Source organism: Mya arenaria, chromosome 1 (genome assembly GCF_026914265.1).
Source record: "Mya arenaria isolate MELC-2E11 chromosome 1, ASM2691426v1".
NCBI lineage: Eukaryota > Metazoa > Mollusca > Bivalvia > Myida > Myidae > Mya > Mya arenaria.
In genome coordinates this window covers 693,179-714,688 of record NC_069122.1, presented here as the reverse complement: position 1 = coordinate 714,688, position 21,510 = coordinate 693,179, and the positions used below count along the sequence as shown (strand labels likewise).

At 34.7% G+C, this 21,510-nt stretch overlaps 1 protein-coding gene and 1 long non-coding RNA gene across 2 annotated transcripts in view; one reads left to right on the top strand and one right to left on the bottom strand.

Annotated features, from left to right (window-relative positions):
* The window catches only part of LOC128234834 (mucin-2-like), a 67,326-nt gene extending 66,249 nt beyond the window's left edge, over window positions 1-1,077 (bottom strand). The window contains 2 exon segments of the mRNA XM_052949375.1: window positions 331-403; window positions 1,071-1,077. Of these exon segments, the coding sequence (XP_052805335.1) occupies window positions 331-403; window positions 1,071-1,077 (80 nt within the window).
* Window positions 1,078-10,707: 9,630 nt separating this feature from the next.
* Window positions 10,708-13,202, top strand: LOC128238513 (uncharacterized). Its single transcript, XR_008261717.1, has 3 exons — window positions 10,708-10,927; window positions 11,513-11,682; window positions 11,966-13,202. It is a non-coding gene; the product is annotated as an uncharacterized LOC128238513 (long non-coding RNA).
* Window positions 13,203-21,510: the final 8,308 nt, after the last annotated feature.

The window sequence follows — 21,510 nt, the reverse complement described above, 5'->3', positions numbered from 1 at the left end:
GAATTGAGTTCGACCGATCTTATCTGATGTGAACGGTCATGCTTCATTGTCTATATAGTCGGACTTTCTTAAAAGAACATACTATGCTTAAATTATCAAAATGCTTCTTTTTTCCCTGTAGTTAAAACGAAATTGAGAAGACAAAAACTGTATCCTTTCAAATATAAAAGACATTCGTTGATGAATAATGCTTAAAGTTTTATTGTATATATATTATATATATATATATAAACATACTTTAAAGTCAACCTTTAGCCACCTGGCTACCGGTTTAATATATTGTATTATACATAACATCAAACGATTTCATGAACGCAGGTGTGTACTCACTAGAACGGGAATCCAGCCCCACAGGCAATTGTTCCATGTGCGGGTGCGTCCAAGGGTTCACACAGGTTCCTCCCTTGAAATGCAAACAATTGTTGGTCGAAAATAAAAACAATTAAGATTGTTTAGGTGATGTTCAACTTTGTTTTGTCATCAGTCTTATTTGTTTCTGTGTGTGTGTGTGTGTGTGTGTGTGTGTGTGTGTGTGTGTGTGTGTGTGTGCGTGTGTGTGTGGGGGGGGGGAGGGAAGATAATTACCTTAAAAGCAACGAGCAGATATATGCGCTTAAAGGCTTGTTGAGATAAGAGTGAGGTTTGTGCACATAAACTGGTTTAAACCCCAAGTAAATTTACATTTTACTGACCGTTCCAAGGCGGTACCTAACAATTCTTGATAAAAATACCAATTATTTTTATATATATATATAGTATTTATGCACTGTGCTGTTTGTAGAGTTTTGTGCTGTTCTATGTTTCTTGTTTGTGATTTTGTGTTTTATGTCTTTGACGTTTGCCCATTGCCACTAAACCGGGTTTATGTCTAAACGTTTTGCTACTGAGCATGCTTCTGTAGCTTATTGCATAAATATTTGGGTCAATATGAAGTTCAGGAGCCGAAAGGTTGCCGTTATAGTTTCTTCTGACAAAAGATAAAATAGTGGCATCAATGTCCATCGAGTAACATAATTTGATGTCATGGGTAATTTAAAGATAATTTTAGTTTCTTTTTAATGTTAAAATACTTGGCATGATGTCCAAAATACCTCGCCATAAAACCTTTTAGCGGTTTCTTGCAATTTTTCGTATAGGATTGCCTACTTAGTCATCGGAACTCAAAGGGAGAAGTGTAAAAAATGTTTCTACACGATATAGTTTTAAATATCAAAGGGTTTAGAAACAATTTTAGAAAATTAAATTTACTACAGAAGCCGGGATTATTGACTAGGTTCGATCCGAAACAAGGTTTTAAAAAATGTTGCAAAACTATAAAAATCACACAAAAACGTTTAATAAAATGCAAGGGTTTGTTTAAGTAGTTTTGCAGAAACAACACTACAACGACATTAAAATGTGAGTCATTTACATCAAAACGACTTTATTTTTGCTCTATAACGAGAATAAAAATCGCTTTATGGGACCTTTAAACTACAGGAATTTGTTTCGTAAAAGCGAATTTAAAGTAATAAAATATGGCGGCCCTTATCAAACACTCAGTGTTTTCATTTATGTGGACATATGAAGACACATTATCACTAAAATGTAAGATAAAATAGTTAATAGCAAAAATGTTTAACATTTTCAAATAAAAGGAAAACCTGACTGAATGATCACATGCCGGACACTCTAGAGCATGACATGAGATTTTGCCTGGCTCGAATTTTCCTTCGCTCGGCATTTTCTCGACAGACGAGGCAAATTCAAACCGAGGATTTTAAAGGCATGATCAATATATTTTCGTATTCAAATTATTTCGACAAATTAATACATCTACTTTCCGTTTCTTTCTTTAATTTTACGAATCCACAAGCATGTCAAACCAGCAAGATCCTTGAATGTAGGAATAAATGAAAGGGTTCTATTTAAGTTCTAGAATGAAAATAACTTGTCTTCAGAAAATTATCTAATTCACTGAAAGTTATACAGTTTAGATATGTAACCAATTTCGAGTAATGCAGAAAACATTCCTTACCGATTTGTCTTCTTTTCGAGCGGTTCTGAAAGTAAACAAGTTGACATTAATTATAAGTAAAATAAAAAGATAAAATTGATATATACTTTCCATCCACTAAAAGGTTGTTATTTATTTCTTATTTACAGACATTTGTTACCAATTAAATTAATTAAGCAACTATTGCGTGAATCATAAATATCCTTTACAGGAAACTGTTCTTTTCTGATAACAGAAACCCTGTACTTAAAAATTACAAATAAAATAATTAAATGGTTTTGAAAAAGCAGAGCTTTCGAAAAGTGCAAAAAACAATAACATAAATGCTTGTTTTGGGCTAGTAACGACTTAAACAAGGGCGTCAAGGAGCAAGCGCTGACGCTCTTGTGAGGTCATTTATTTCTTTCGATCAACGTTCATAACTCTACAATTATTAATACCAGAATTATTGGCTTTATATATGTGTATTGTTTCTGGCAACATATTTTTTCAGTATATGCACGACGCAAACCCAGCGAAAATGACAAGCACTGAAATATTTCCTGATATCTGGATTACTCGTCGAGCTTAGACGTCTTCGCTTGAATGTTTTCACTTTGATTGTATGGTTAAAGTGTTAAACCAATGTCAATGCTTTAGCTTTCCTACAAAGTAAATAAGTAAGGTAATACTTTAGTAATTGATACCATACTTATTCTTTTTTGTAGGATTTAAATGTTTCTCTTACTACTATTTGTTCGGTAATTAAAATAATACAAGCTATTGGAAGTAGTTCTTATTCCTGAAAATACTGCACTGTCGGGAAAGTACCCAAGCGCAATTGTAATTAAAATAAGAATGAAAAGAATACCTTGATTGCACGAGTGCAGCGGTACATATCAGCGCGATGAACGCTGTCCGCAGAATATTGACACGCGGTGCCATGGTGAGGCTTGCTTCGACCAGCGAAAGCCTGACGTCACTCTTACAAATTCACTAATTTCACGAGTCTGCGAAAACAGTTTTAAAAATATGTTTCTACTTTTTCAAGAACACGGTGGGCTTCCTAGCCACTTTGGGGTTACAACACTTCTGGCGCTTTATTTATATTCGTCAAACGTTACCACGTGATATGGGGTGATTTGCGTATTGGGACATGTATGGAACATACGCAATAGGCAAAACAACTTTAAAAGTCCTAACTGATTTTTGTAAGGGAGCTGAGATTACAATACCTCCTGCTAAATCAGGATTGCTTTAGAATTACTCGCTTTAACGAAACTGGATCTCGTCTTTTCATTTGATTTTGATAAATGATCACATCTTTGCAACCGTTATTTGCATTAAATTTTAAATTAATCTTTCGCATTTATAGAACTTTATGTTTGTCTAAAATCGTGGCCAATCCTAAGACCAGGTATTGTTGGCCGTTTGGTAACTAATTAATTCAGAAAAAAAACAAGTTTGAAAAACACATTGTAAGAATAAGTCTTCCGGATTACACTTAAAAGGGTTTCGGTTATTTTGCGATAACATTTATATAAAGGGTTATTTCGTAATGCAACGATGTTTTATCTTACTTTCATAGACAAAATTCAGCCTACTGAAAGTAAATGTCTGCTAATGCAGAAATTATAAAAAAAATATTGTTTACTGCACTCAGACAACATTAATTTCAAGCATGCACAACTGATTTAAGAACCCATTGATATTCTTTGACATTTTGCTTCTATCAAAATATATATAGTAACAAACATGTCCAGGGTTTTTGCGAATGACCAGTCGCCAAAGCATTGAAAGACATGCACTTATCGAAATCATTTCGCGACGTGTTTCACTGCATTTACTTATCATGCTTCTTGTTTTTACCTCTAAATAATAGACAACATTAATATCACATAAATAAAATGTCTGTTTAAGCAGAAAATATACAAAAACCAAACACCATTTACTGCATTTGGACAACATTCTTTATAAGCATGGGGAACATTAATTAACAGTCCATTTACATTCTTTGTCATTTATTTTATTGCTACCGAAACAGGAAAACAAGTTCTATTCGGTGCATTCTGGACAATACAATACATAAAATCAACAGACAAAATGATAGATATATTATACAAGAATCTTTATTTATAGTTGGGTATATGTTAACTTAATAAAGAAACATTCTCTGAATGACGTTCTTTCCGATATGAATAAAACAAACAAATATAACACATCAAAACATAAGAGCTGGTGACCTGGAAATAAAACATATAGTTTTGAAGAGGTACAGTATAGAGTATTGGAACAAGTAATTACAAACGCCTTTTCTTTATATATTCATCCATAAAATTACAAAAAAAGTAATATGGATTAGAGCACTGTATACAGTGATAACATCAACTAGGTTTCCCGGATGTTCGGTCAATCAACACGCGCATGGTTCTTCTAGTTGACATACCACTGTTAAATTGTTCAAGAGTATAAACTTAGGATAATTGTTAAAGATGCACTATTACTTCCAAATAAGATTTACCATATTTAATACAATTGTTTAAATTCACCAAAAAAGATTAATAAATGTCGAAAACAATGGTTCTTATGAAGGACACTGCGTTAAATTTGAAAGAAAGGTGCAGAAAACGCGATATTGCTACGTTATGAGACTATAGTAGACCACAGTAAATCTTTAAAGCATTTACCAATCATTTAATATTTTTGCGTTTTCAGTTATTAAATACACGCTTATAAACTTTTAATAAATAATTAATATTTTTCATAAATGTATTATTTAGTAAGTAGTTAAAGGTTTATCACTGAAATATATGTTTGTTATACATGTGTATGTATTGATTTTGAATAAGAGTGTCACTTTAACATTTGTTCAGCAAACGTTTTAGTAGCATTATGTGTGTTTGAATAACAGCATGGTTCAGTGATGTGTAGTTCGTAAAAATGTTATTTAATTAAGCTTGTTAGAAAAGAAATCGTTAGAAAGAATTGCTGAGAGGAGGTACCTGATTTATCATATTATTTAAATAATACTAGATTTTGCTGAAATTATAGAAATCTTCTGAAAATAAAATAACACGACTTAAAAGCTACATGGTTAGTAAGATATTCTGGTGAGATACCGTGCAGACATTTGTAAGTTTCAATAGCGATGCATCTTTCTTTCATCAGATGTAATGTTGGCAATTGAACTTTATGAAGAAGATTTTCAAAAGTTGAGGTGTGATATTTAAAACTTTTTTTTTTCAAAGCAAAATGCCAAACAACAGGACAGTAGTTTCAATTTGATGAGATAAAAAATAATGATAATAAGCTAAGTATTGATTGTCAAAACATTGCTTAGTCTTTGAAAGATATTCAGTTGCTTAACATGTTGCGCGTTTTAAAATTTCTCGGCATCATAATTTGATTAATTATCCACCTCAAGTCATAAGTTTAACTTGCTCTTCATAAACAATAGTTTGATTAAGTACTAACCGACGGTCAGACAACTCCGATACAGTACAGAATTTTATCATTGAAACACTTCATTCAGAACCAATGAAACAAAACTGAAATTTGTCTTTGGTGTTGTTTTTCAAGTAACTACGTGTTTAAACACATATCGAATCAGAAGTTTGGGAGATTTCAATTTTTAAATGTAAATAATATAGCTTGTTTCTATTGTAAACACATTTGGATCAGTTGCTCGGTCAGTCGGTCTGTCGGTCGGTCAGTCAGTCAGCTGACGTTGATATTATTTAGTTCTTTAGAATGACCGTGTGGGTATACTAATAAAAAACAAAGTACTATAACTTTTCGGCAAAATGTTATTCTTGCCAGGGGTCATTTAAATATTGTTTAATTGATACTTATATAAGTTTGTTCTGAGGCATGATCTAGTTCAACCCAAGCCTACAACTATATCTAACCTCTGTATCACACTTCCCCCCCACTCCAACCCCCCCCCTTCCATTGAACCCTTAACCTTGTCAGAATATAATCTATTTCCGACCAGTTTCTTTCTTGAACTAATTAAAAATTAATTTTAATACTTTGAGAATTTGCTTTCCTTCATTCTTCTACATACTTCAACAGTTTAGGCAAACTGAACCAATGCTTTTTTAGTTTTGCAATCGAATTAATTTGTTTACTTACACTATATAACTTTCAAGTGTCTGGATGGGATATTTTCGATTAATCATTGTAATTTCCAACTAAAATATGTGAAGAAAAAGAACACGAAAACACCGATTTTGTTTAAATACTGTATTCTGATTTACTATCTTAAGTAAAGTGCATTTTCCAAGCTATAAAGCCCCAACTCAAAATCGGTTGTGGGTGTACAAAGTCCTACGGCGATGAGCTGGACAGGTATGTGAGGTTTTTCAAAATTATCGTATTGCATTTGTTATAACCAAACGATGTCAGTATATCATTTTGTCACAGCTGTCAGTTCAGTTACTGCAATGGTTTGTTTCAAAGTTTCAAAGCACAAACACTATTATAGATCAACTGGGCGCGTTCACCAGCGCATTCCTCAATCCAATGCCGAACCAAATAGGCTTACTGGGCCGTCACGTGTTGAAAATAAGAGTATACGATAGGATGTAAGAGTAAGGTATAGAGTAAATGTTTGTATCCACCGTCAAATCGTCTTTGCATGGTATGGAGGTACAATCAATTGGTCTTGGTTGTGTAATACACCTGTGTCACGTATCAATAAACGAATAGCTCTTTGGGCAAAGGGCAAGGCATGTAGTGCATACAAATCTTGGTTTTATTATGTAAATGAGAAAGTGTTAAGCCTTGACTTAGATATATATACTAATATGAATGACAATGTACCAATATCCACCGTTATTAGCCAATTATATGATAAAATGATGTCTGCGTATGTTAATGATTGGCACGATTCTATAAATATACCGAAAGGTATACGTGGAAGGGGTGGACATAAGTTAAGAAACTATTGCAGGTATAAAATTAACTATTCTGTTGAAAATTATTGTAAATTGATTATGCCGCCAAAAGATAGGATAGCGTCGTTAAGTAAATTTGGATGCGGGGTAGCCCCTATTCGAGTGGAAACGGGCCGATATTAAAAGCTTGCCCTAAATGATCGTCTTTGCCCTTTTTGCAACTCTGTTGAATCAGAAATTCATAAATTATTCAATTGTAGATTGTATAATAATATACGATTGCCATTGTTGAAAAAGGCGAGCACAATCAATCCATTATTTCAAAGTATGTCCGATATAGATAAGTTGTCTTATATTTTAGCAAATAACATGTTGTCAAGACTTAGTGCCAAAACCTGCAACGATATTTTTAATCATAGGATGTTTTATTTGTGTAAGTAATACTGTTGTTATTTTAAAACTTGCACTCTTACTCCCAAATAAGATTTACCACAATCAATAATATTGTTTTACTTTTCCTAAAAGGATGAATAAATGTTGAAAACAAAGGTTCTTATGAAGGATACCGAGTTGAATTTGAAAGAAATGAGCATAAGACACGGTATTTCTACCTTATGAAACTATAGTATATCACAGTAAATATTTAGCATTCACCAATCATTTCATAATTTTGCGCTTTCTGCTATCAAAAACACGGTTACCATCGTGGTATCAGTAATTAATATTTTCCATAAATGCATTATTTAGCAAGCAGTTAAAGGTTTATCAGTCAAAAGTGATGTTTGTTTTAAATGAGTATGTATTGATTTTGAATAAGAGTGTCACTTTAAATTATTGTTGAATTTTATGTATGGCTAGAAATAAATGCTAATCAGTTCATCTACGGGGTAATAATCGATTTTTACACACATTTTTAAGAATGCACGATTGTGCGCGTTAATGTTTTCAGTAGTGTGCGTACGAACACAAAACGTGGCCACCATCCTCCTTAAATGCGACCCAAATGGACCGTTAAACTGACCGACGGATAATTCTTAAATATCTGTAGCCCTCCCTCTGTTGTGACTGGGCTTAATCAATTTCGCAAAATATATTTTTTACAACTGAACCCAAAGACGTATATTTCCTTTTGTACAACTCTTTAGACCAATACTCAGCTGGTCTCACTACACCTCCATACTCATGTTAGACCTTAAAGTTCTTTAATCCAAATCATTATGCCCAACGAAAACATTGCCACTTATCAATGTTCGGTTATTCAAGAGGAATGTTTGTAGTGATTAAAGTTTTTCCTTTTGAAATCAAACTAAGAATTCAAAAAACTATAATATTTCGGTTACTTTGCCAAATTGTAGTCTGCATACATACTGCTTACTGGCATTTCACTACCCATCTACATTCTTACACTTTTGTCTAGCTTTTTTGAAAAAGTGCTTTATCTTGCAAATTAATTATAATTTTCATTTAAGCTCAACTTGAATAATTAAAAAAGCCTTGCATCTTGGACCACCGCTTAAATGACAGTGAGAAACAAATCTCGTCGACCTATGCTGGCACACACAAATAAATCATTTTGTTACCAGTGATATGCAGATAAAACATTTCAGAATGCAGTGCACATTTAGCTGTTGTTATTAAACCGGGGAACAAACTCCGTCGAAGATCAAACTTCTAGGCTCGTTTCCGAAAAAATGTAGGCACTATCAAAATGCTTCACCATTCACCAGGTTTGGCTCAACCAATTCGTAACCAAAATGACAAGACCAAAGATTAATACTTTCCTGTATAACAAGCAGCATTACTGTTAAAATATTCTTCAATCTCAATTGTTCGTTTTATCCCTGAACAATACCGGCTGTTTTCTCATAAAAATATGAAGAAAAACCGTTTGACTCACTGGCACCGGATTTTCGAACTTAATCATTTTTTTAAAAAATCAAAAAAAATCTTATAATTCCTTACCAAAAATTATATTACCGAATATGTGAAAAAATATTGATTTTTTTTTTAAATATGCACTTTGTACTGAATAATATACTAACATGGTATTGAACGCTTCTCTACCCGGATCACGTAATCATTGAGTGCAACGTCTGTGTGTGATTCTTTTGGATCCCCATTTGATCCACTTAATGCATAGCCGGTTGATTCTTTCCAAGGGGAGCAACTGGTTCAAAGTAACACCGCTCCAGAGTTCGCTCCCTTATAGAGCGGATGAGAGAACTTTTGTTTCGTAGATGCGTTTTGAGTTGATTGGGTTTAGCCCGTTTTTACCGGTTCCGCACTTTGTCACACTGAAAAACGTTTTTCGAAGATGATGGCAACTTTCTGTAATGTTTTCATTGATATTTAATTGCTTATTACAAAGTATTCTAAGGTGGTAATATGAGTTTACATGAATCGTTTCATCAATTAATAATCGCCAAGTTTCCATGTCCTAGGGATCTTTTTATTTTCATTTAATACTCACACTTAACATTTTGATGGATTATAGTAATATCTTTTTTTTCCGGCATGGTGAAAACAGACATATAAAAGATCGTCGAGACCCCTTTTTGCATTAGAAATAATGAAAATATCGTCAGCTGATGTAGGGCATGCGCAAACCATGTTATGTATCTTAAAGCTGATGTTGTAGGCGTCAATGTTATGTAGTAAATCATTAATAAAGAGGATATAAAATTGCGGACTATAGCATTGGCCTTGGCGAGTGCCTTGTAGGATCGGGAAAAATTCAGACGAAAATTGGTTTTGACACAACTGAAACTATTTTCAAAGAACGATTTTAATATTCTAAATGGAGAAATGTTAACCCCGGTACAACATCAGAAGAAGCGAAGATAGTCAAGTATGATCAAAGGCCTGTTTGGCGTCAAGAAAACATGTATAAAGTTTCGAATTCTTTTATTTGGCATAGTAAATGCATTCACGTTACATAAATGACGTCATAGAACAATTTACGTTCTTTTGAAAGCCACTTTGAGAGGGGTGTAACTGTATAGAACCGCCTTTTTCAAGAAGGTTTTAAACGACCTTTTCGAAAAAAATAACAAAGTAGAACAAAGGGAGATAGCTCTATATATTGACGGGTCAGATGTTATTTTGTTGACTCCCTTGAAAAGAACTGTAATCATGCCTTTCTTCATCTCTGTTGGAGTGTGTGAGAATTGTGACATATGATTAAACAATTTAGTTATGCATTGATTTGCAGTGATTTCCGCCGTGGATGTAGTTTTCATAAAACAGTCGTATCCACAAGTATTATTGCATGTTTTAGCGCTATGGAAGGGAATATCCGCCAGGACATTCATACTGCTATATGACATTGTGATGTTATTAACTTGCTTATGCGTTCTGCAACATGACAACTGCATTTTAGTTTCTTACATTTGATGTACAAGCAATTCATCTTTCTTGCTTCTTATTGTTAAGGAAACAATCCTTTCATGAATATCATTCATTCTTGCATGATATTGACAAGTGCGTTCAACCTTTTTGTTTGCTTACTGCAATATTGAAATGTTAATTTATACTATTCATAACTGCATTCTATGTTTTTCTTCGCGCCTACTGAATGTAACGAGCAATTAACTTCCTTGTGGATCTTTCGTATTTCTTAACTTGATTGTTACTGCCTTTTGAAATTTACATTATTCATGTTTGCAGCCATTTGGTTCTTTTTTATAAAACAGTTTCCCTGAAAAAAAAATAAACCAACACACACGGCAGTAATAAATATGTTAATTTGCAGTACAACGAAAATTTTATTCTGGTAAGTGCATTATAACATTACAGGGAACCAATAAAACTGTCAAATTCTAGCGCAAATTACTATATACGGGAGACCACTCTCGACAGCAAATTCAGGTGTTCGGCAGTTTCCGTGGGTTAAACGGTGAGAGAGTCCAAACTTACCCGTCTACTTCCGTACTTGTGTTGTTTTCGTTGGAAATGATGATGCGGGAGGTTTTGTCTTAAAATGAATAGATCGTTCGATTGAAATTACAGAACATACACTACTACTGACTGACAGGGATATATTATGTCGGCAAAGGTAATTTTACAAGCTTTAAAAGCCTTTTCGATGCCTATTTCTTATTGACATTTTCTGTTTGCATACGGAACACATTATAGAAAATAAAAACAAATGATAGAAATCAATGTGTGACGTTTTATGAGTAGTACTACTGTTTGGTCAACTGGTTCTTTAAAGTTGGATATGTGTGTTGATTATGCACCAGTCAATTGTAACCACGCCCCCCACCCCCATGGTCCGGGGAATAGCAGGGACTTTGACTTTCGGTCCAGCCAAGCTCGGGCAAAGTCCTCACCCTGCAGGGACAAACTGCTCGTGAAATCCCGCCAAATGACCCCGCACCCAAGGGACCCTAGGAAAGGCCCATTACCCACTATATTTGGTGGGAAGACAAAACCACCGCAGTCACCTGGCACTGCGGGGCCACCTGGAAGGTAAAAACACGGCCCATTTTCCCAGCTATCCCCGGTATACCCACGGGCCTGGGGGCCCGTGGTTACAATTGACTGGTGCATTATTATGTAGTGTTAAATTATATACCCATGTACATGTTAAATAAACAATGCATCTCATACTATTAATTATAATTAAATTTGCTATTAGGAGCTGGTCATGGACCTTTGCCGTCCTTTATCCAGAGCCTTCCACAGCGATGGCAGATATATCGCTGCTTGGATCAACACTTGACCACGCCGTTGAGTCCAGGATCTCAGTGGCAGCCATGACAACATCAACAGAATGACATCTGCATACATTTTGCACCTCTTCCTTGTGTAAGAATAAACTTTCCAAGACCTCAGCATCAACATTTCTGTAATATTTAAAACTAAAAATAATAACCTGTTTAAAACATAGTTTATAAATAATGATATACAGACAAAGTAAATTATATCATTTGTTTCATAAATGTGTTTTATTTTAAATGCTGTTTAATGATAGTCTGTTTAATCATTTAATTGTATATGGGCAACATTTGATGTAACATCACTTAATGGAATTTCACAAAAAGTCATTGTGAATATGAACAGTTTTCAAATGAGTACATTTAAATTGCAGGCTGTCAGATTGAAACATCTCTACTCTGACAGAATGAAGTGAATGAATCCCCAGGATTGTTCCTCAGGAAAATCTCTTCAACCGGCTGTTGACAGTTTGCATGCTCTTTGGATGGAATTACCTTAGCTTGGCTTGCAGAGAATCTGTTATTTAAAAAAACTGGGCTGCTTTGTGTTATTGATTTATTGACGTTAAATGTATTTTATATGTATTTTGCCACTATTGTAAAAAACAATGGGCATATACACTAGCATCTGTTTGCAAACAGACACATTTTATTTTTGTAAATATCTTGAAAATACATTTTGTAGGTTGACCTCAGACCATGAAAGATTAATGGTAGGTTATCTTTGACCAGAACATGACCAGTATTGTTTTTGAAGTTTGTTGGTCAAAGGTGATGGTCATGGCAAACAATGGTTATTCTGCACAATGACTCTTAAATTATTTGACCTTATACCATTGATATTTAGTGATTGATATATCAGTCCAACACATATGTAACAGGGTCCTGCTGAAATTCAGCAAGAGCTTATTAGCATTGCAAATCATTATTTGTGCATGTAACTGTAAATACTATTACGCTTTGTGTCAGAAAGTTGACCATCACAAATTAGGGTCATTGTTGATCTTATCTTGTTTCATTATTTTGCATGTTTTGTCTCAGAAGCATCTTTCATTTAAGATTAAACAATAGAACAGATCTCAATTGTGTGAAAAACTGCTGAAAAATTTAATTTTCTTAAAGCGTCTATAAGTAACTTTTGTAGCCATAAAACATCGATTATCAATTCAAGGGGGTGAACTAAAAAGGTTCTATCTGCTTCTTTATTTAATGTCACTTAGAACCTTCTTGCATTCACCCATGTTATTGGAAATTTAAGAAAAAAATATCTGATCTTTTGACAGCAGTCATATATATCACTGTTTTCTAGACATCTAGCAAAAAATACCTCATTCCAAGACAATTAAGATGTCAAATCAGTTGATCTGGCTGTGAGAGAGCAGCTTTAAACAAAGACTATATGATATGTTATGTTTCAGAGCCAATGATTTTGTATAATTATATAAAAAGTTTTGCATTTATATGTTCTTAAATCTGTGTAATTTATTCGACTTGCTTATTATGTCAATATTGTAAAAAGGTTATAAAATAGGCTAAATATGCACCATGCACATGAATTGTTTAAAATCACCCTGAGCCTCACTGCAAACATTTAAAACTGTATAATTTTCATCTCTGAGGGAGAGGCATGTGTCAAAAGGTTGCGTCCTTAATCATCCCCTCTTATATCAATTCCTGCTTGTATTTAATACCAGGAAATCACTGGTATAAATTAATAGTAAAACATTCTTTATGGTCAAAAGTCAATATTACAGTCATTGCTTTTTAACCAAATTATTTTAATAAATTTATGTAAGATCTTTGCACATACTGACATATAAATGTCTTAATTAGTTAAATGAACAATAAAAGGTTAAAATGCAGTCATATTTGACTGACTTTTAAAAAAGCCCAGTGTACAGCTATGGCGAAATGTTTTTTTTTGTTTGTTTCCACAAACCTGACTGATCACTATTTTTTCTGCTGGACCTACACTTTTTTGCTGTAGTGTGTAATTGTTTTCTTAATTTCCCCAAAAAACGTGTTTTTTAGTGAACATGTAAAATTTTAACCATGTTGACAAGCTTGACCATTTGAAGAATAAGGAGGCTGTTGGTGTCCAGTTCAAGGTTTGGGGCAAGTTGGCATTTTCACTTAAAACTCCAATACCTGTTACACAGTTGTTCAGGACCATCACACTACATGTACACCCTATAATCTTCAAAGATATCCCAGGTAGTCATGATCAACTCTTCAAAAATACCTCAGGTAGTCACGATCATCTCTTTATAGATACCCCAGGTAGTCATGATTACATTTTCATAGAAACCCCAGATAGTTATGATCATCTCTTCATAGATACCCCAGGTAGTCATGATCAACTCTTTATAGATACCCCAGGTAGTCATGATCGACTCTTTATAGATACCCCAGGTAGTCATGATCAACTCTTTATAGATACCCCAGGTAGTCATTATCACCTCTTCATAGATACCCCAGGTAGTCATGATCACCTCTTCAAAGATACCCCAGGTAGTCATGGTCACCTCTTAAAGATATCCCAGGTAGTCATGATCACCTCTCAAAGATACCCCAGGTAGTCATGGTCACCTCTTCATAGATACCCCAGGTAGTCATGATCAACTCTTCATAGATACCCAAGGTAATCATGGTCACCTCTTCATAGATACCCAAGGTAGTCATGTTCACCTCTCAAAGATACCCCAGGTAGTCATGGTCACCTCTTCATAGATACCCCAGGTAGTCATGGTCACCTCTTCATAAATACCCCAAGTAGTCATGATCACCTTTCAAAGATACCCCAGGTAGTCATGGTCACCTCTCAAAGATACCCCAGGTAGTCATTATCACCTCTTCAAAGATATCCTTTTGTAACGATGCAATTGTGCAAGCATACTTTAAGACTACGATCCAATAGGCTGGTCGAGGGGAGATCAATGCAAACTGTACATGGATGGTTTGTGTGGTATTATAAAGGAGCCCGCTTTTTCAAGGGAAAGTTCTGTGATTAGTTAAATAACAGGTCAAATTGCTGATGGTGTTAGCAAAAGTTAGTGTTTTTTCGATGTATGAAGTTGAATGATAAGCCATAGCTGTTAGACTTTGAAGGAAATTCACTTGGTGGTTTAAGCCTGAACAAACGCCAAGATCAATCAATGCTTCAGATCCTTGATCTAACGTGATTTGCAAACAGAAGTGTATAATAGTTACTGTGTACTTTCAGAAGAAATAATTTGTGACACAATTCTCATTAGTTCCACTTTATGTTGATATTTCCATGCAGATAAGTAACCATACTTGTATGAAAAACTATTTCTTAATTTCACCAAGCATGGAAAACTACCTACAATGGAAGTGTTTTTTGTCACAGACTCAATCATGTCATCAAAAATCCACACAATTCTTTCATATTATTTCAATCTTCTCTTCAACTTTGGCCCATTTCAGATGAACTTTTTTTCAAAGCACAGTAAAAAAGACCTTCATCATATAGTTTCTTGTAATTCCTCAGGTGAATCCAATTCTGTTTATCTAGTAGTTTCTTCATATAATTTCAATATTCTCTTTAATTTTGGCCCATTTCCGATGAACGTTTTTTTTAAAGCACAGTAAAAAGACTTTCATCATATAGTTTCTTGTAATTCCTCAGGTGAATCCAATTTTGTTGATCTAGTAGTTTCTTCATATAATCCAATCTATTCTTGTAGATCTCTTTCTTAATTCAATGGTTTTCTGACGTTTTCTCTACATGTAATTCCATTTATATGTTTTTTTACTAAATTAAAAGTTATCTGTTTCTTTACACAACCAGTTAAGACATTCTTTCAAGTCTTTACTGATTCTAACCATATTTCTTACATAAATCCTGTGTATTATCTGTAGACTTCAAAATCAAGCAACATTATTTTAATTTCATAGTTTTTTCAACTGAATCAAACTTAACATAACTTTTGAATCCAAAATCCAATCTTAAGGTCAATGATTCCAGGTATTCAGTTGATAAACTGCATTGTTTAAGATTTAGAACTTCACATCAGGTGTCATCACCATAACTATTCATATGAAGGCATATATATACCAAGTTTTTCTAGATGCAGTCCTTTAAAGTGAATCGCTTAAATTATGTTTTTGGACCAAAAATTAGTTTTCCTGGTATTGCATCTGAAAACACGTATTTTATCATTATTTTATGATATAAAAATTGCAGAAAAAAATACAGAGCTTAAGACAGTATTTCGGTTTTAGTGGGGTTCGAACTCACGCTGGTAAAACCAAGAAAACAGTAGAAAACAGCCGGCTAGTCCACAAAACAACCAGGACTTTAACAAAAATGGTGGATATGTTGACCTGTTAAGGAAACCTTCATAATATCATGTGATAACATGACTAATGCGTTTGAAATTTGTTCATCAAAATGATATTTGAGCAAATATCAACATTTGCTGAAGGTTCCAGCTTTTGGTAATTTTGTTTTAACACTCCTTATGATTTGCCACTCTTTATTTCGGAATTAATTAAAAAAAAGTGCATTTAACAAATCATGAGCAGGTCACTTTGAAACATATCCCCTAGCAATGGTCACCAGTATAGAAATAGACAGTCAGTTGTCTAACAGCAGCACCTTAAAATGTGTATGTCAACTATGAACATAGGTAAAAATGGTCATATGTCATCTACAGTGCTTTAGAATGTGCCCCCAGCTATGATCACCAGTATAGAGATTAGTGTTGTGTTGATGATTGATTATAATCGACAATTGATCAGAAAGACCTACGTCGGCAACAATCGATAGTGAAATTAGAACAATCGATTATGGAAACAAGGGACGTAGTCGCTACTGACTTATTTTCTTTTTCTGGTTAAGTCTAGTTAATGTTGAAATGTAGAGGTGTTACTATATGCTAATTTATTTAGTCAGATTCTAAACAAGGCAGTAAGTCACTACAGACCTTCTTTCAAATTTTCTTTGTAATTTAACTACTAAAGGATTGGTTCTCAACTTCTCATGTTAATGGTTTAAAAGAGGTTTATAAGACATGTTACGGTTTACTTCATACCATGTAACAATTTAGTTTTCTCAGTTTTTTTAAAGAAAATTTCTTGCAAAACATAGAATATTCAACTGCGTGTTGTTATTCTTGTTACTGACTGAATAATAAAAATTATTATAAAATAAAATAATATTATGCATCAGTCAATTGTAACCACGCCCCCCCCCCCCCCCCCCCCCAGGTCTGGGGAATAGCGGGGACTTTGACTTTCGGTCCAGTTAACCCCAGCTAAAATCACTGCCCTGCAGGTACGAACAGATGGTAAATTCCCCGACAAATGCCCCAGCACCCCAGGGACCCTAGGTAAGGCCCATTCCCGGTTATATTTAAAGCGAAGACAAATCTACCGCATTCACCAGGCACTGTGGGGCCACCCAAATGCCCCCGCACCCCAGAGACTCTATATAAGGCCAAATCTCCGCTAAATTTGGCGCTATGACAAAACCACCGCGGTCACCTGGCACTGCGGGGGCACCTGGAAAGTAAAAACAGGGCCCTTTTCCCCGGTATACCCTCGGACCTGGGGGGGGGGGCGTTGTTTCAATTGACTGGTGCATTAATAACAAATATAATTACGAAAACATGTGATACCATTCTTCCAAAATTCTTTGTACTCAGTCACAAACAGAACAATGTCTTGAATTTCCAACTCCTGTATTTTCTACCTCATCACATGTGTAGTACACAGAAATCTTTGACGTAATTATGTAAACAAGCATCTGCCAAAATACACACTGTCGTTTTCTTAAATCCACACTGTCTCTAGTTATTTACGAAAACTCTCAACTGTCCGAATTGGGATCCTATTCCGAAATGTTCACAGTGTTTTATGATAGTGTTACTGATACTGAACATATTTCTCTTCCTGACTAGGTTTTATCATTATTGGTACAATTAAATTGCATGAATTTTGCCAAATGAGCTTACCTAAATAAATACTGATTCTTGATTGTTACTGGTTTGGTGTTTTCGGTTTGTTGTTTGGTTGTGGTCGAATCCGCCTGGTATTTTTTTCTAAGACACCGTGCATGGTTCATCGATTTTACGGACACTGCCGGAAATTCTGGTTCCCAGCGTTATATGAATTACATATTACAAATGGTAAAGGCTCATTTGATTAACTTCATGTTGCTTAGTGCTTACTTAGTATTGTTTTCGCCTTGCATAACTTTCAATCATTTAATGCCTAAACTACTATTACTTGATATCTAATAAATATATACGTATATTAACATCCAGCATATCAAAAAGCACAGCTACGCAAGTGAAGATAGCAAAAGTAAGAATCCATTTGACAGATTTATGAATGAAACCTACAACAGGGACCTATATACAAAACAACAACAACGGGCAACAACTAAATGTTAACATGCATGTGTCAGTATTAAATAATGGAGGAACGATTTAATCAATTTCACAAAGTAAAACGTACAAAGCAATAAGAACTTGTTCGCATTAACATTTTAAGATGGCACAGAATGGATGCATTTGCCATTTACACGCAAGAATATGTGATTCACATACATCAAATAACACAAGGCAATATGCAATTGTCATTTAGCAGCATGCATGTCCTGGCGGATATTCCCTTCCATATAGCGCTGTTGTAACCATATCGATAGATATTCTTGGAAACTGTATGCACCCTTGACGTGTATTAATTGTTAAGTCATTCAGTTCCCTTTCAACATACGTTTTGTATTCGGTGTCAAAAGATTTTGTCTTCGTTCACTGAGTATAACTTTGAGAAATATGTTCTCCAACCATGGTTAATGCATCCAGGGTCTGAGACTTTATTGCCTTCAAAATTCATTTCAAAGCCGGGTGTAAAGTCCTGTTTTGTTTTGTGTTTGTTAACTAATTTCAAGAATTCATTGTTATCAAGATCAGCGGCACTATCAAACCGGTTTTCTTCTTTTTCTATAAATGCGAGAACTTCATGACGATGAAATCGACGAAATATTGCTTATAACTGTTTGTAATGTTTGTAGCTTCCGGAAGAGACGTAGCGGGCCTGTCCATCGGAAACCCAAGCTGACCGCGCAACTTCCATCTTTTTGTGAAGTGATTTAGACTTACATTCCAAAATTGTTTTAGAGCTCTTGTTACTTTGAATGCTTAGTTTACAAATAATTGGCCTATGGGTAGAAACATTTGTTGCATGATCCTCTTAACTTTCACAATATGTAAAGCAATCAAGTGCCATTTTGCTACAAAAATATGGTCAATAAACGTTTCTCTGTCAGTATCAGAAGGTACATTGGTAAACTTCGAACCCTGAAAAAATGACATTGTATTTAAAGATTTAAGATTATGTCGGTTTGCTATATCTAACAGTTGTACTCCCCTTGATCCTAATATTGTGCTGAAGGGAGCTCAGTGTTAAAGTCTCCTAAAATAATCAATGTTCCCTTATCATTATATTTACATTCATTGTTTTCTAACTCTTCAAGATAGCCATTATACACAGACATTGAATGATTTTTACATGGTACATAGACCTGTATGACAAAGATATGTGCATCTGGGGCTGTCATAATTTGTATTCCATTAATTCTTTCCGAATAAAGTTCCAAAGGCGATATTATGTGGTTAATGTCTTTTTCCAGAGAAAAGTAAGAACCCCTTATACCACCTTCCTTCGGGACATAAAATCTAGGTCGGGATCCGAAAATGCTTAACTCATTAATTTATAGAATCGAAAAATGACAAATTTGCTCTGTATAGCCAGTGCTCTGAAAGGCAACACACTTGAATGTTATACGTTTCAAGCAAATGGCTTAAATAACTTGCGATTGACATGATTCCATTGGCATTCCGAGTAGCTAAATTCAATGCTCTAGGAATGCGTGTTGACCTAGTAAACTTCGGAGTCGAGGATGGTAGACGGATAATAGTACTCGTCATTATCGTAACCGCTTTGACTTCCATAATTACTTTGCCCAGAATCAGACCTGAACTGTGTGATCATGGTCTGCTTTACGGTTTCTAAAGCTACCATTAGACATCCATGGACGGCAGGATATGCCGCGGGCCAAAAATATGGATCCTCTATCAGCATATTGGCATATCCGTCGTCCGCGACGTCAAGTCGAACCACAGTTGTTCGCCTTTGTTTATTTCGGAATATTGTAACCTTTGTGGATTTAGGGCCCTTAGTTCTTACGAAAGTTGCATTTTTGTTTTCGGTAATAGTGGGCCTACATCATCCTCCGCTTGCGTACATATTGACTAAAATCATCATGAGTTCGTCAAGTGGATCATGATGAGATTCATTTTGAAAGGGGTGCTCTACATGAGCATGATAGAAGTTCATATTTTGTGCCGCAAACCGAGGGCCAATCTCGTTCGAGCTAGAATTCCATGCTTTTGCCGTTTTGAAACTGGCTTATCGCGGGTAGTGATTATGGTTGGGATGCGATTATGTTGCTGTTTGGTGTCTTTCCTATTGCGAGATGGTGAAACATTTGTTGGTTGAGGTTGGGCGGGCGAGTGGTATATGGCGGCCCATTCCGAGGCAGAGATAGTATCCTTTCGCATGGGATGGACAGGTGCGGGGATGATTGTAGGATCAGTCTCGGAGTCAAGAGGGCATTTGATATAATGCCGCTATTGTTCACACATACTTCTAAATGAGTACATTTAAATGACAGACCAATCAAAGACTATTTAAATCATAAACGTTAACAAACATTGTCTGGACAATTTTATTACTTTGCCAAAACAAAGAAAGAATTTCAAACCTTAAATCTGAGGTCACTGACATTTTATTATACAATGAAATATAAAGCAGTATGATAGTTTGTTCAGTGTTAACATCGATTTCCCAATAGCAGATTTGACAGCAAACGGTTTTAACATAGTCAAAATGATGGAAGGACGTTGGCGCATACACTGGCTGCAAATGCACTTATAGCTTAACACCAACATCCGACACAAACATTCCATTTGACAATTCGTACATGTCGTCGCTATGTTCTATAAGTGTTCATAGCCCATTTGAAAAAAAGCATGCCATTCAGACGATGGGTCAAAGATAAGTGCACATATAATCATTCTAATGTTCGCTGGTCCAAGACATGCAAGCCACACAAGAAGCATTGCACATATTTATAAAGATATAAACATATTTTTACAAGTACAGTTTTGACTTATTACTTTTGCCTCAGCGATTTTACTTTTTGAGAATACTGTTGGAAAACTAGAGCGATAAATCACCTCTATGGGACAGTAAGACACTGGTAATTTTACCGATAAAACATATGTCATCTATTACTGATATTTTAACATATCAAATTTTATACTTCAATTTTCTAAAACTTTTGCCTCCCTTAATTTGAAGTTTTGCACCAAAAATTAAATTCAGTCATTGTATAGATCTAAACAGTTCGAGAACAAAGCACTAAAATACTTGCATACGTAAATAAATATTTTATTCAACGCTGTAAAATGCTATATTGCTTATTGAATAGTAAATTCACTTCAAAATGAAAATAATAAGCACATGTGTAAAATAATTTGAACATTAGAACATAAATTACAGGCCACCATCGCTGGAATTAAATCGGTTCTGAATACAACATTGTAAGCACTCGAACATTAAATTGTTACATCAACTTGTTCTATCTTACAGGGGTCCGTAAAGAATAAACATACACATTGGTAACCTTTGACTTACCAGTTGTAGCCCTAGCAGCCGGTGTGGGTAACTTTGTAACCATTTGACACATCATGTTATATTCAGTTTCTTTTGTCAAACTTTCGCTTTACCATAAGGTAATATTATTTGCATAAGATATCTGTATATTTCTGTCGACGATATCTGACATATTCAATCTTTTCAGAGGCTTTCCAAATTCAATTGTCTA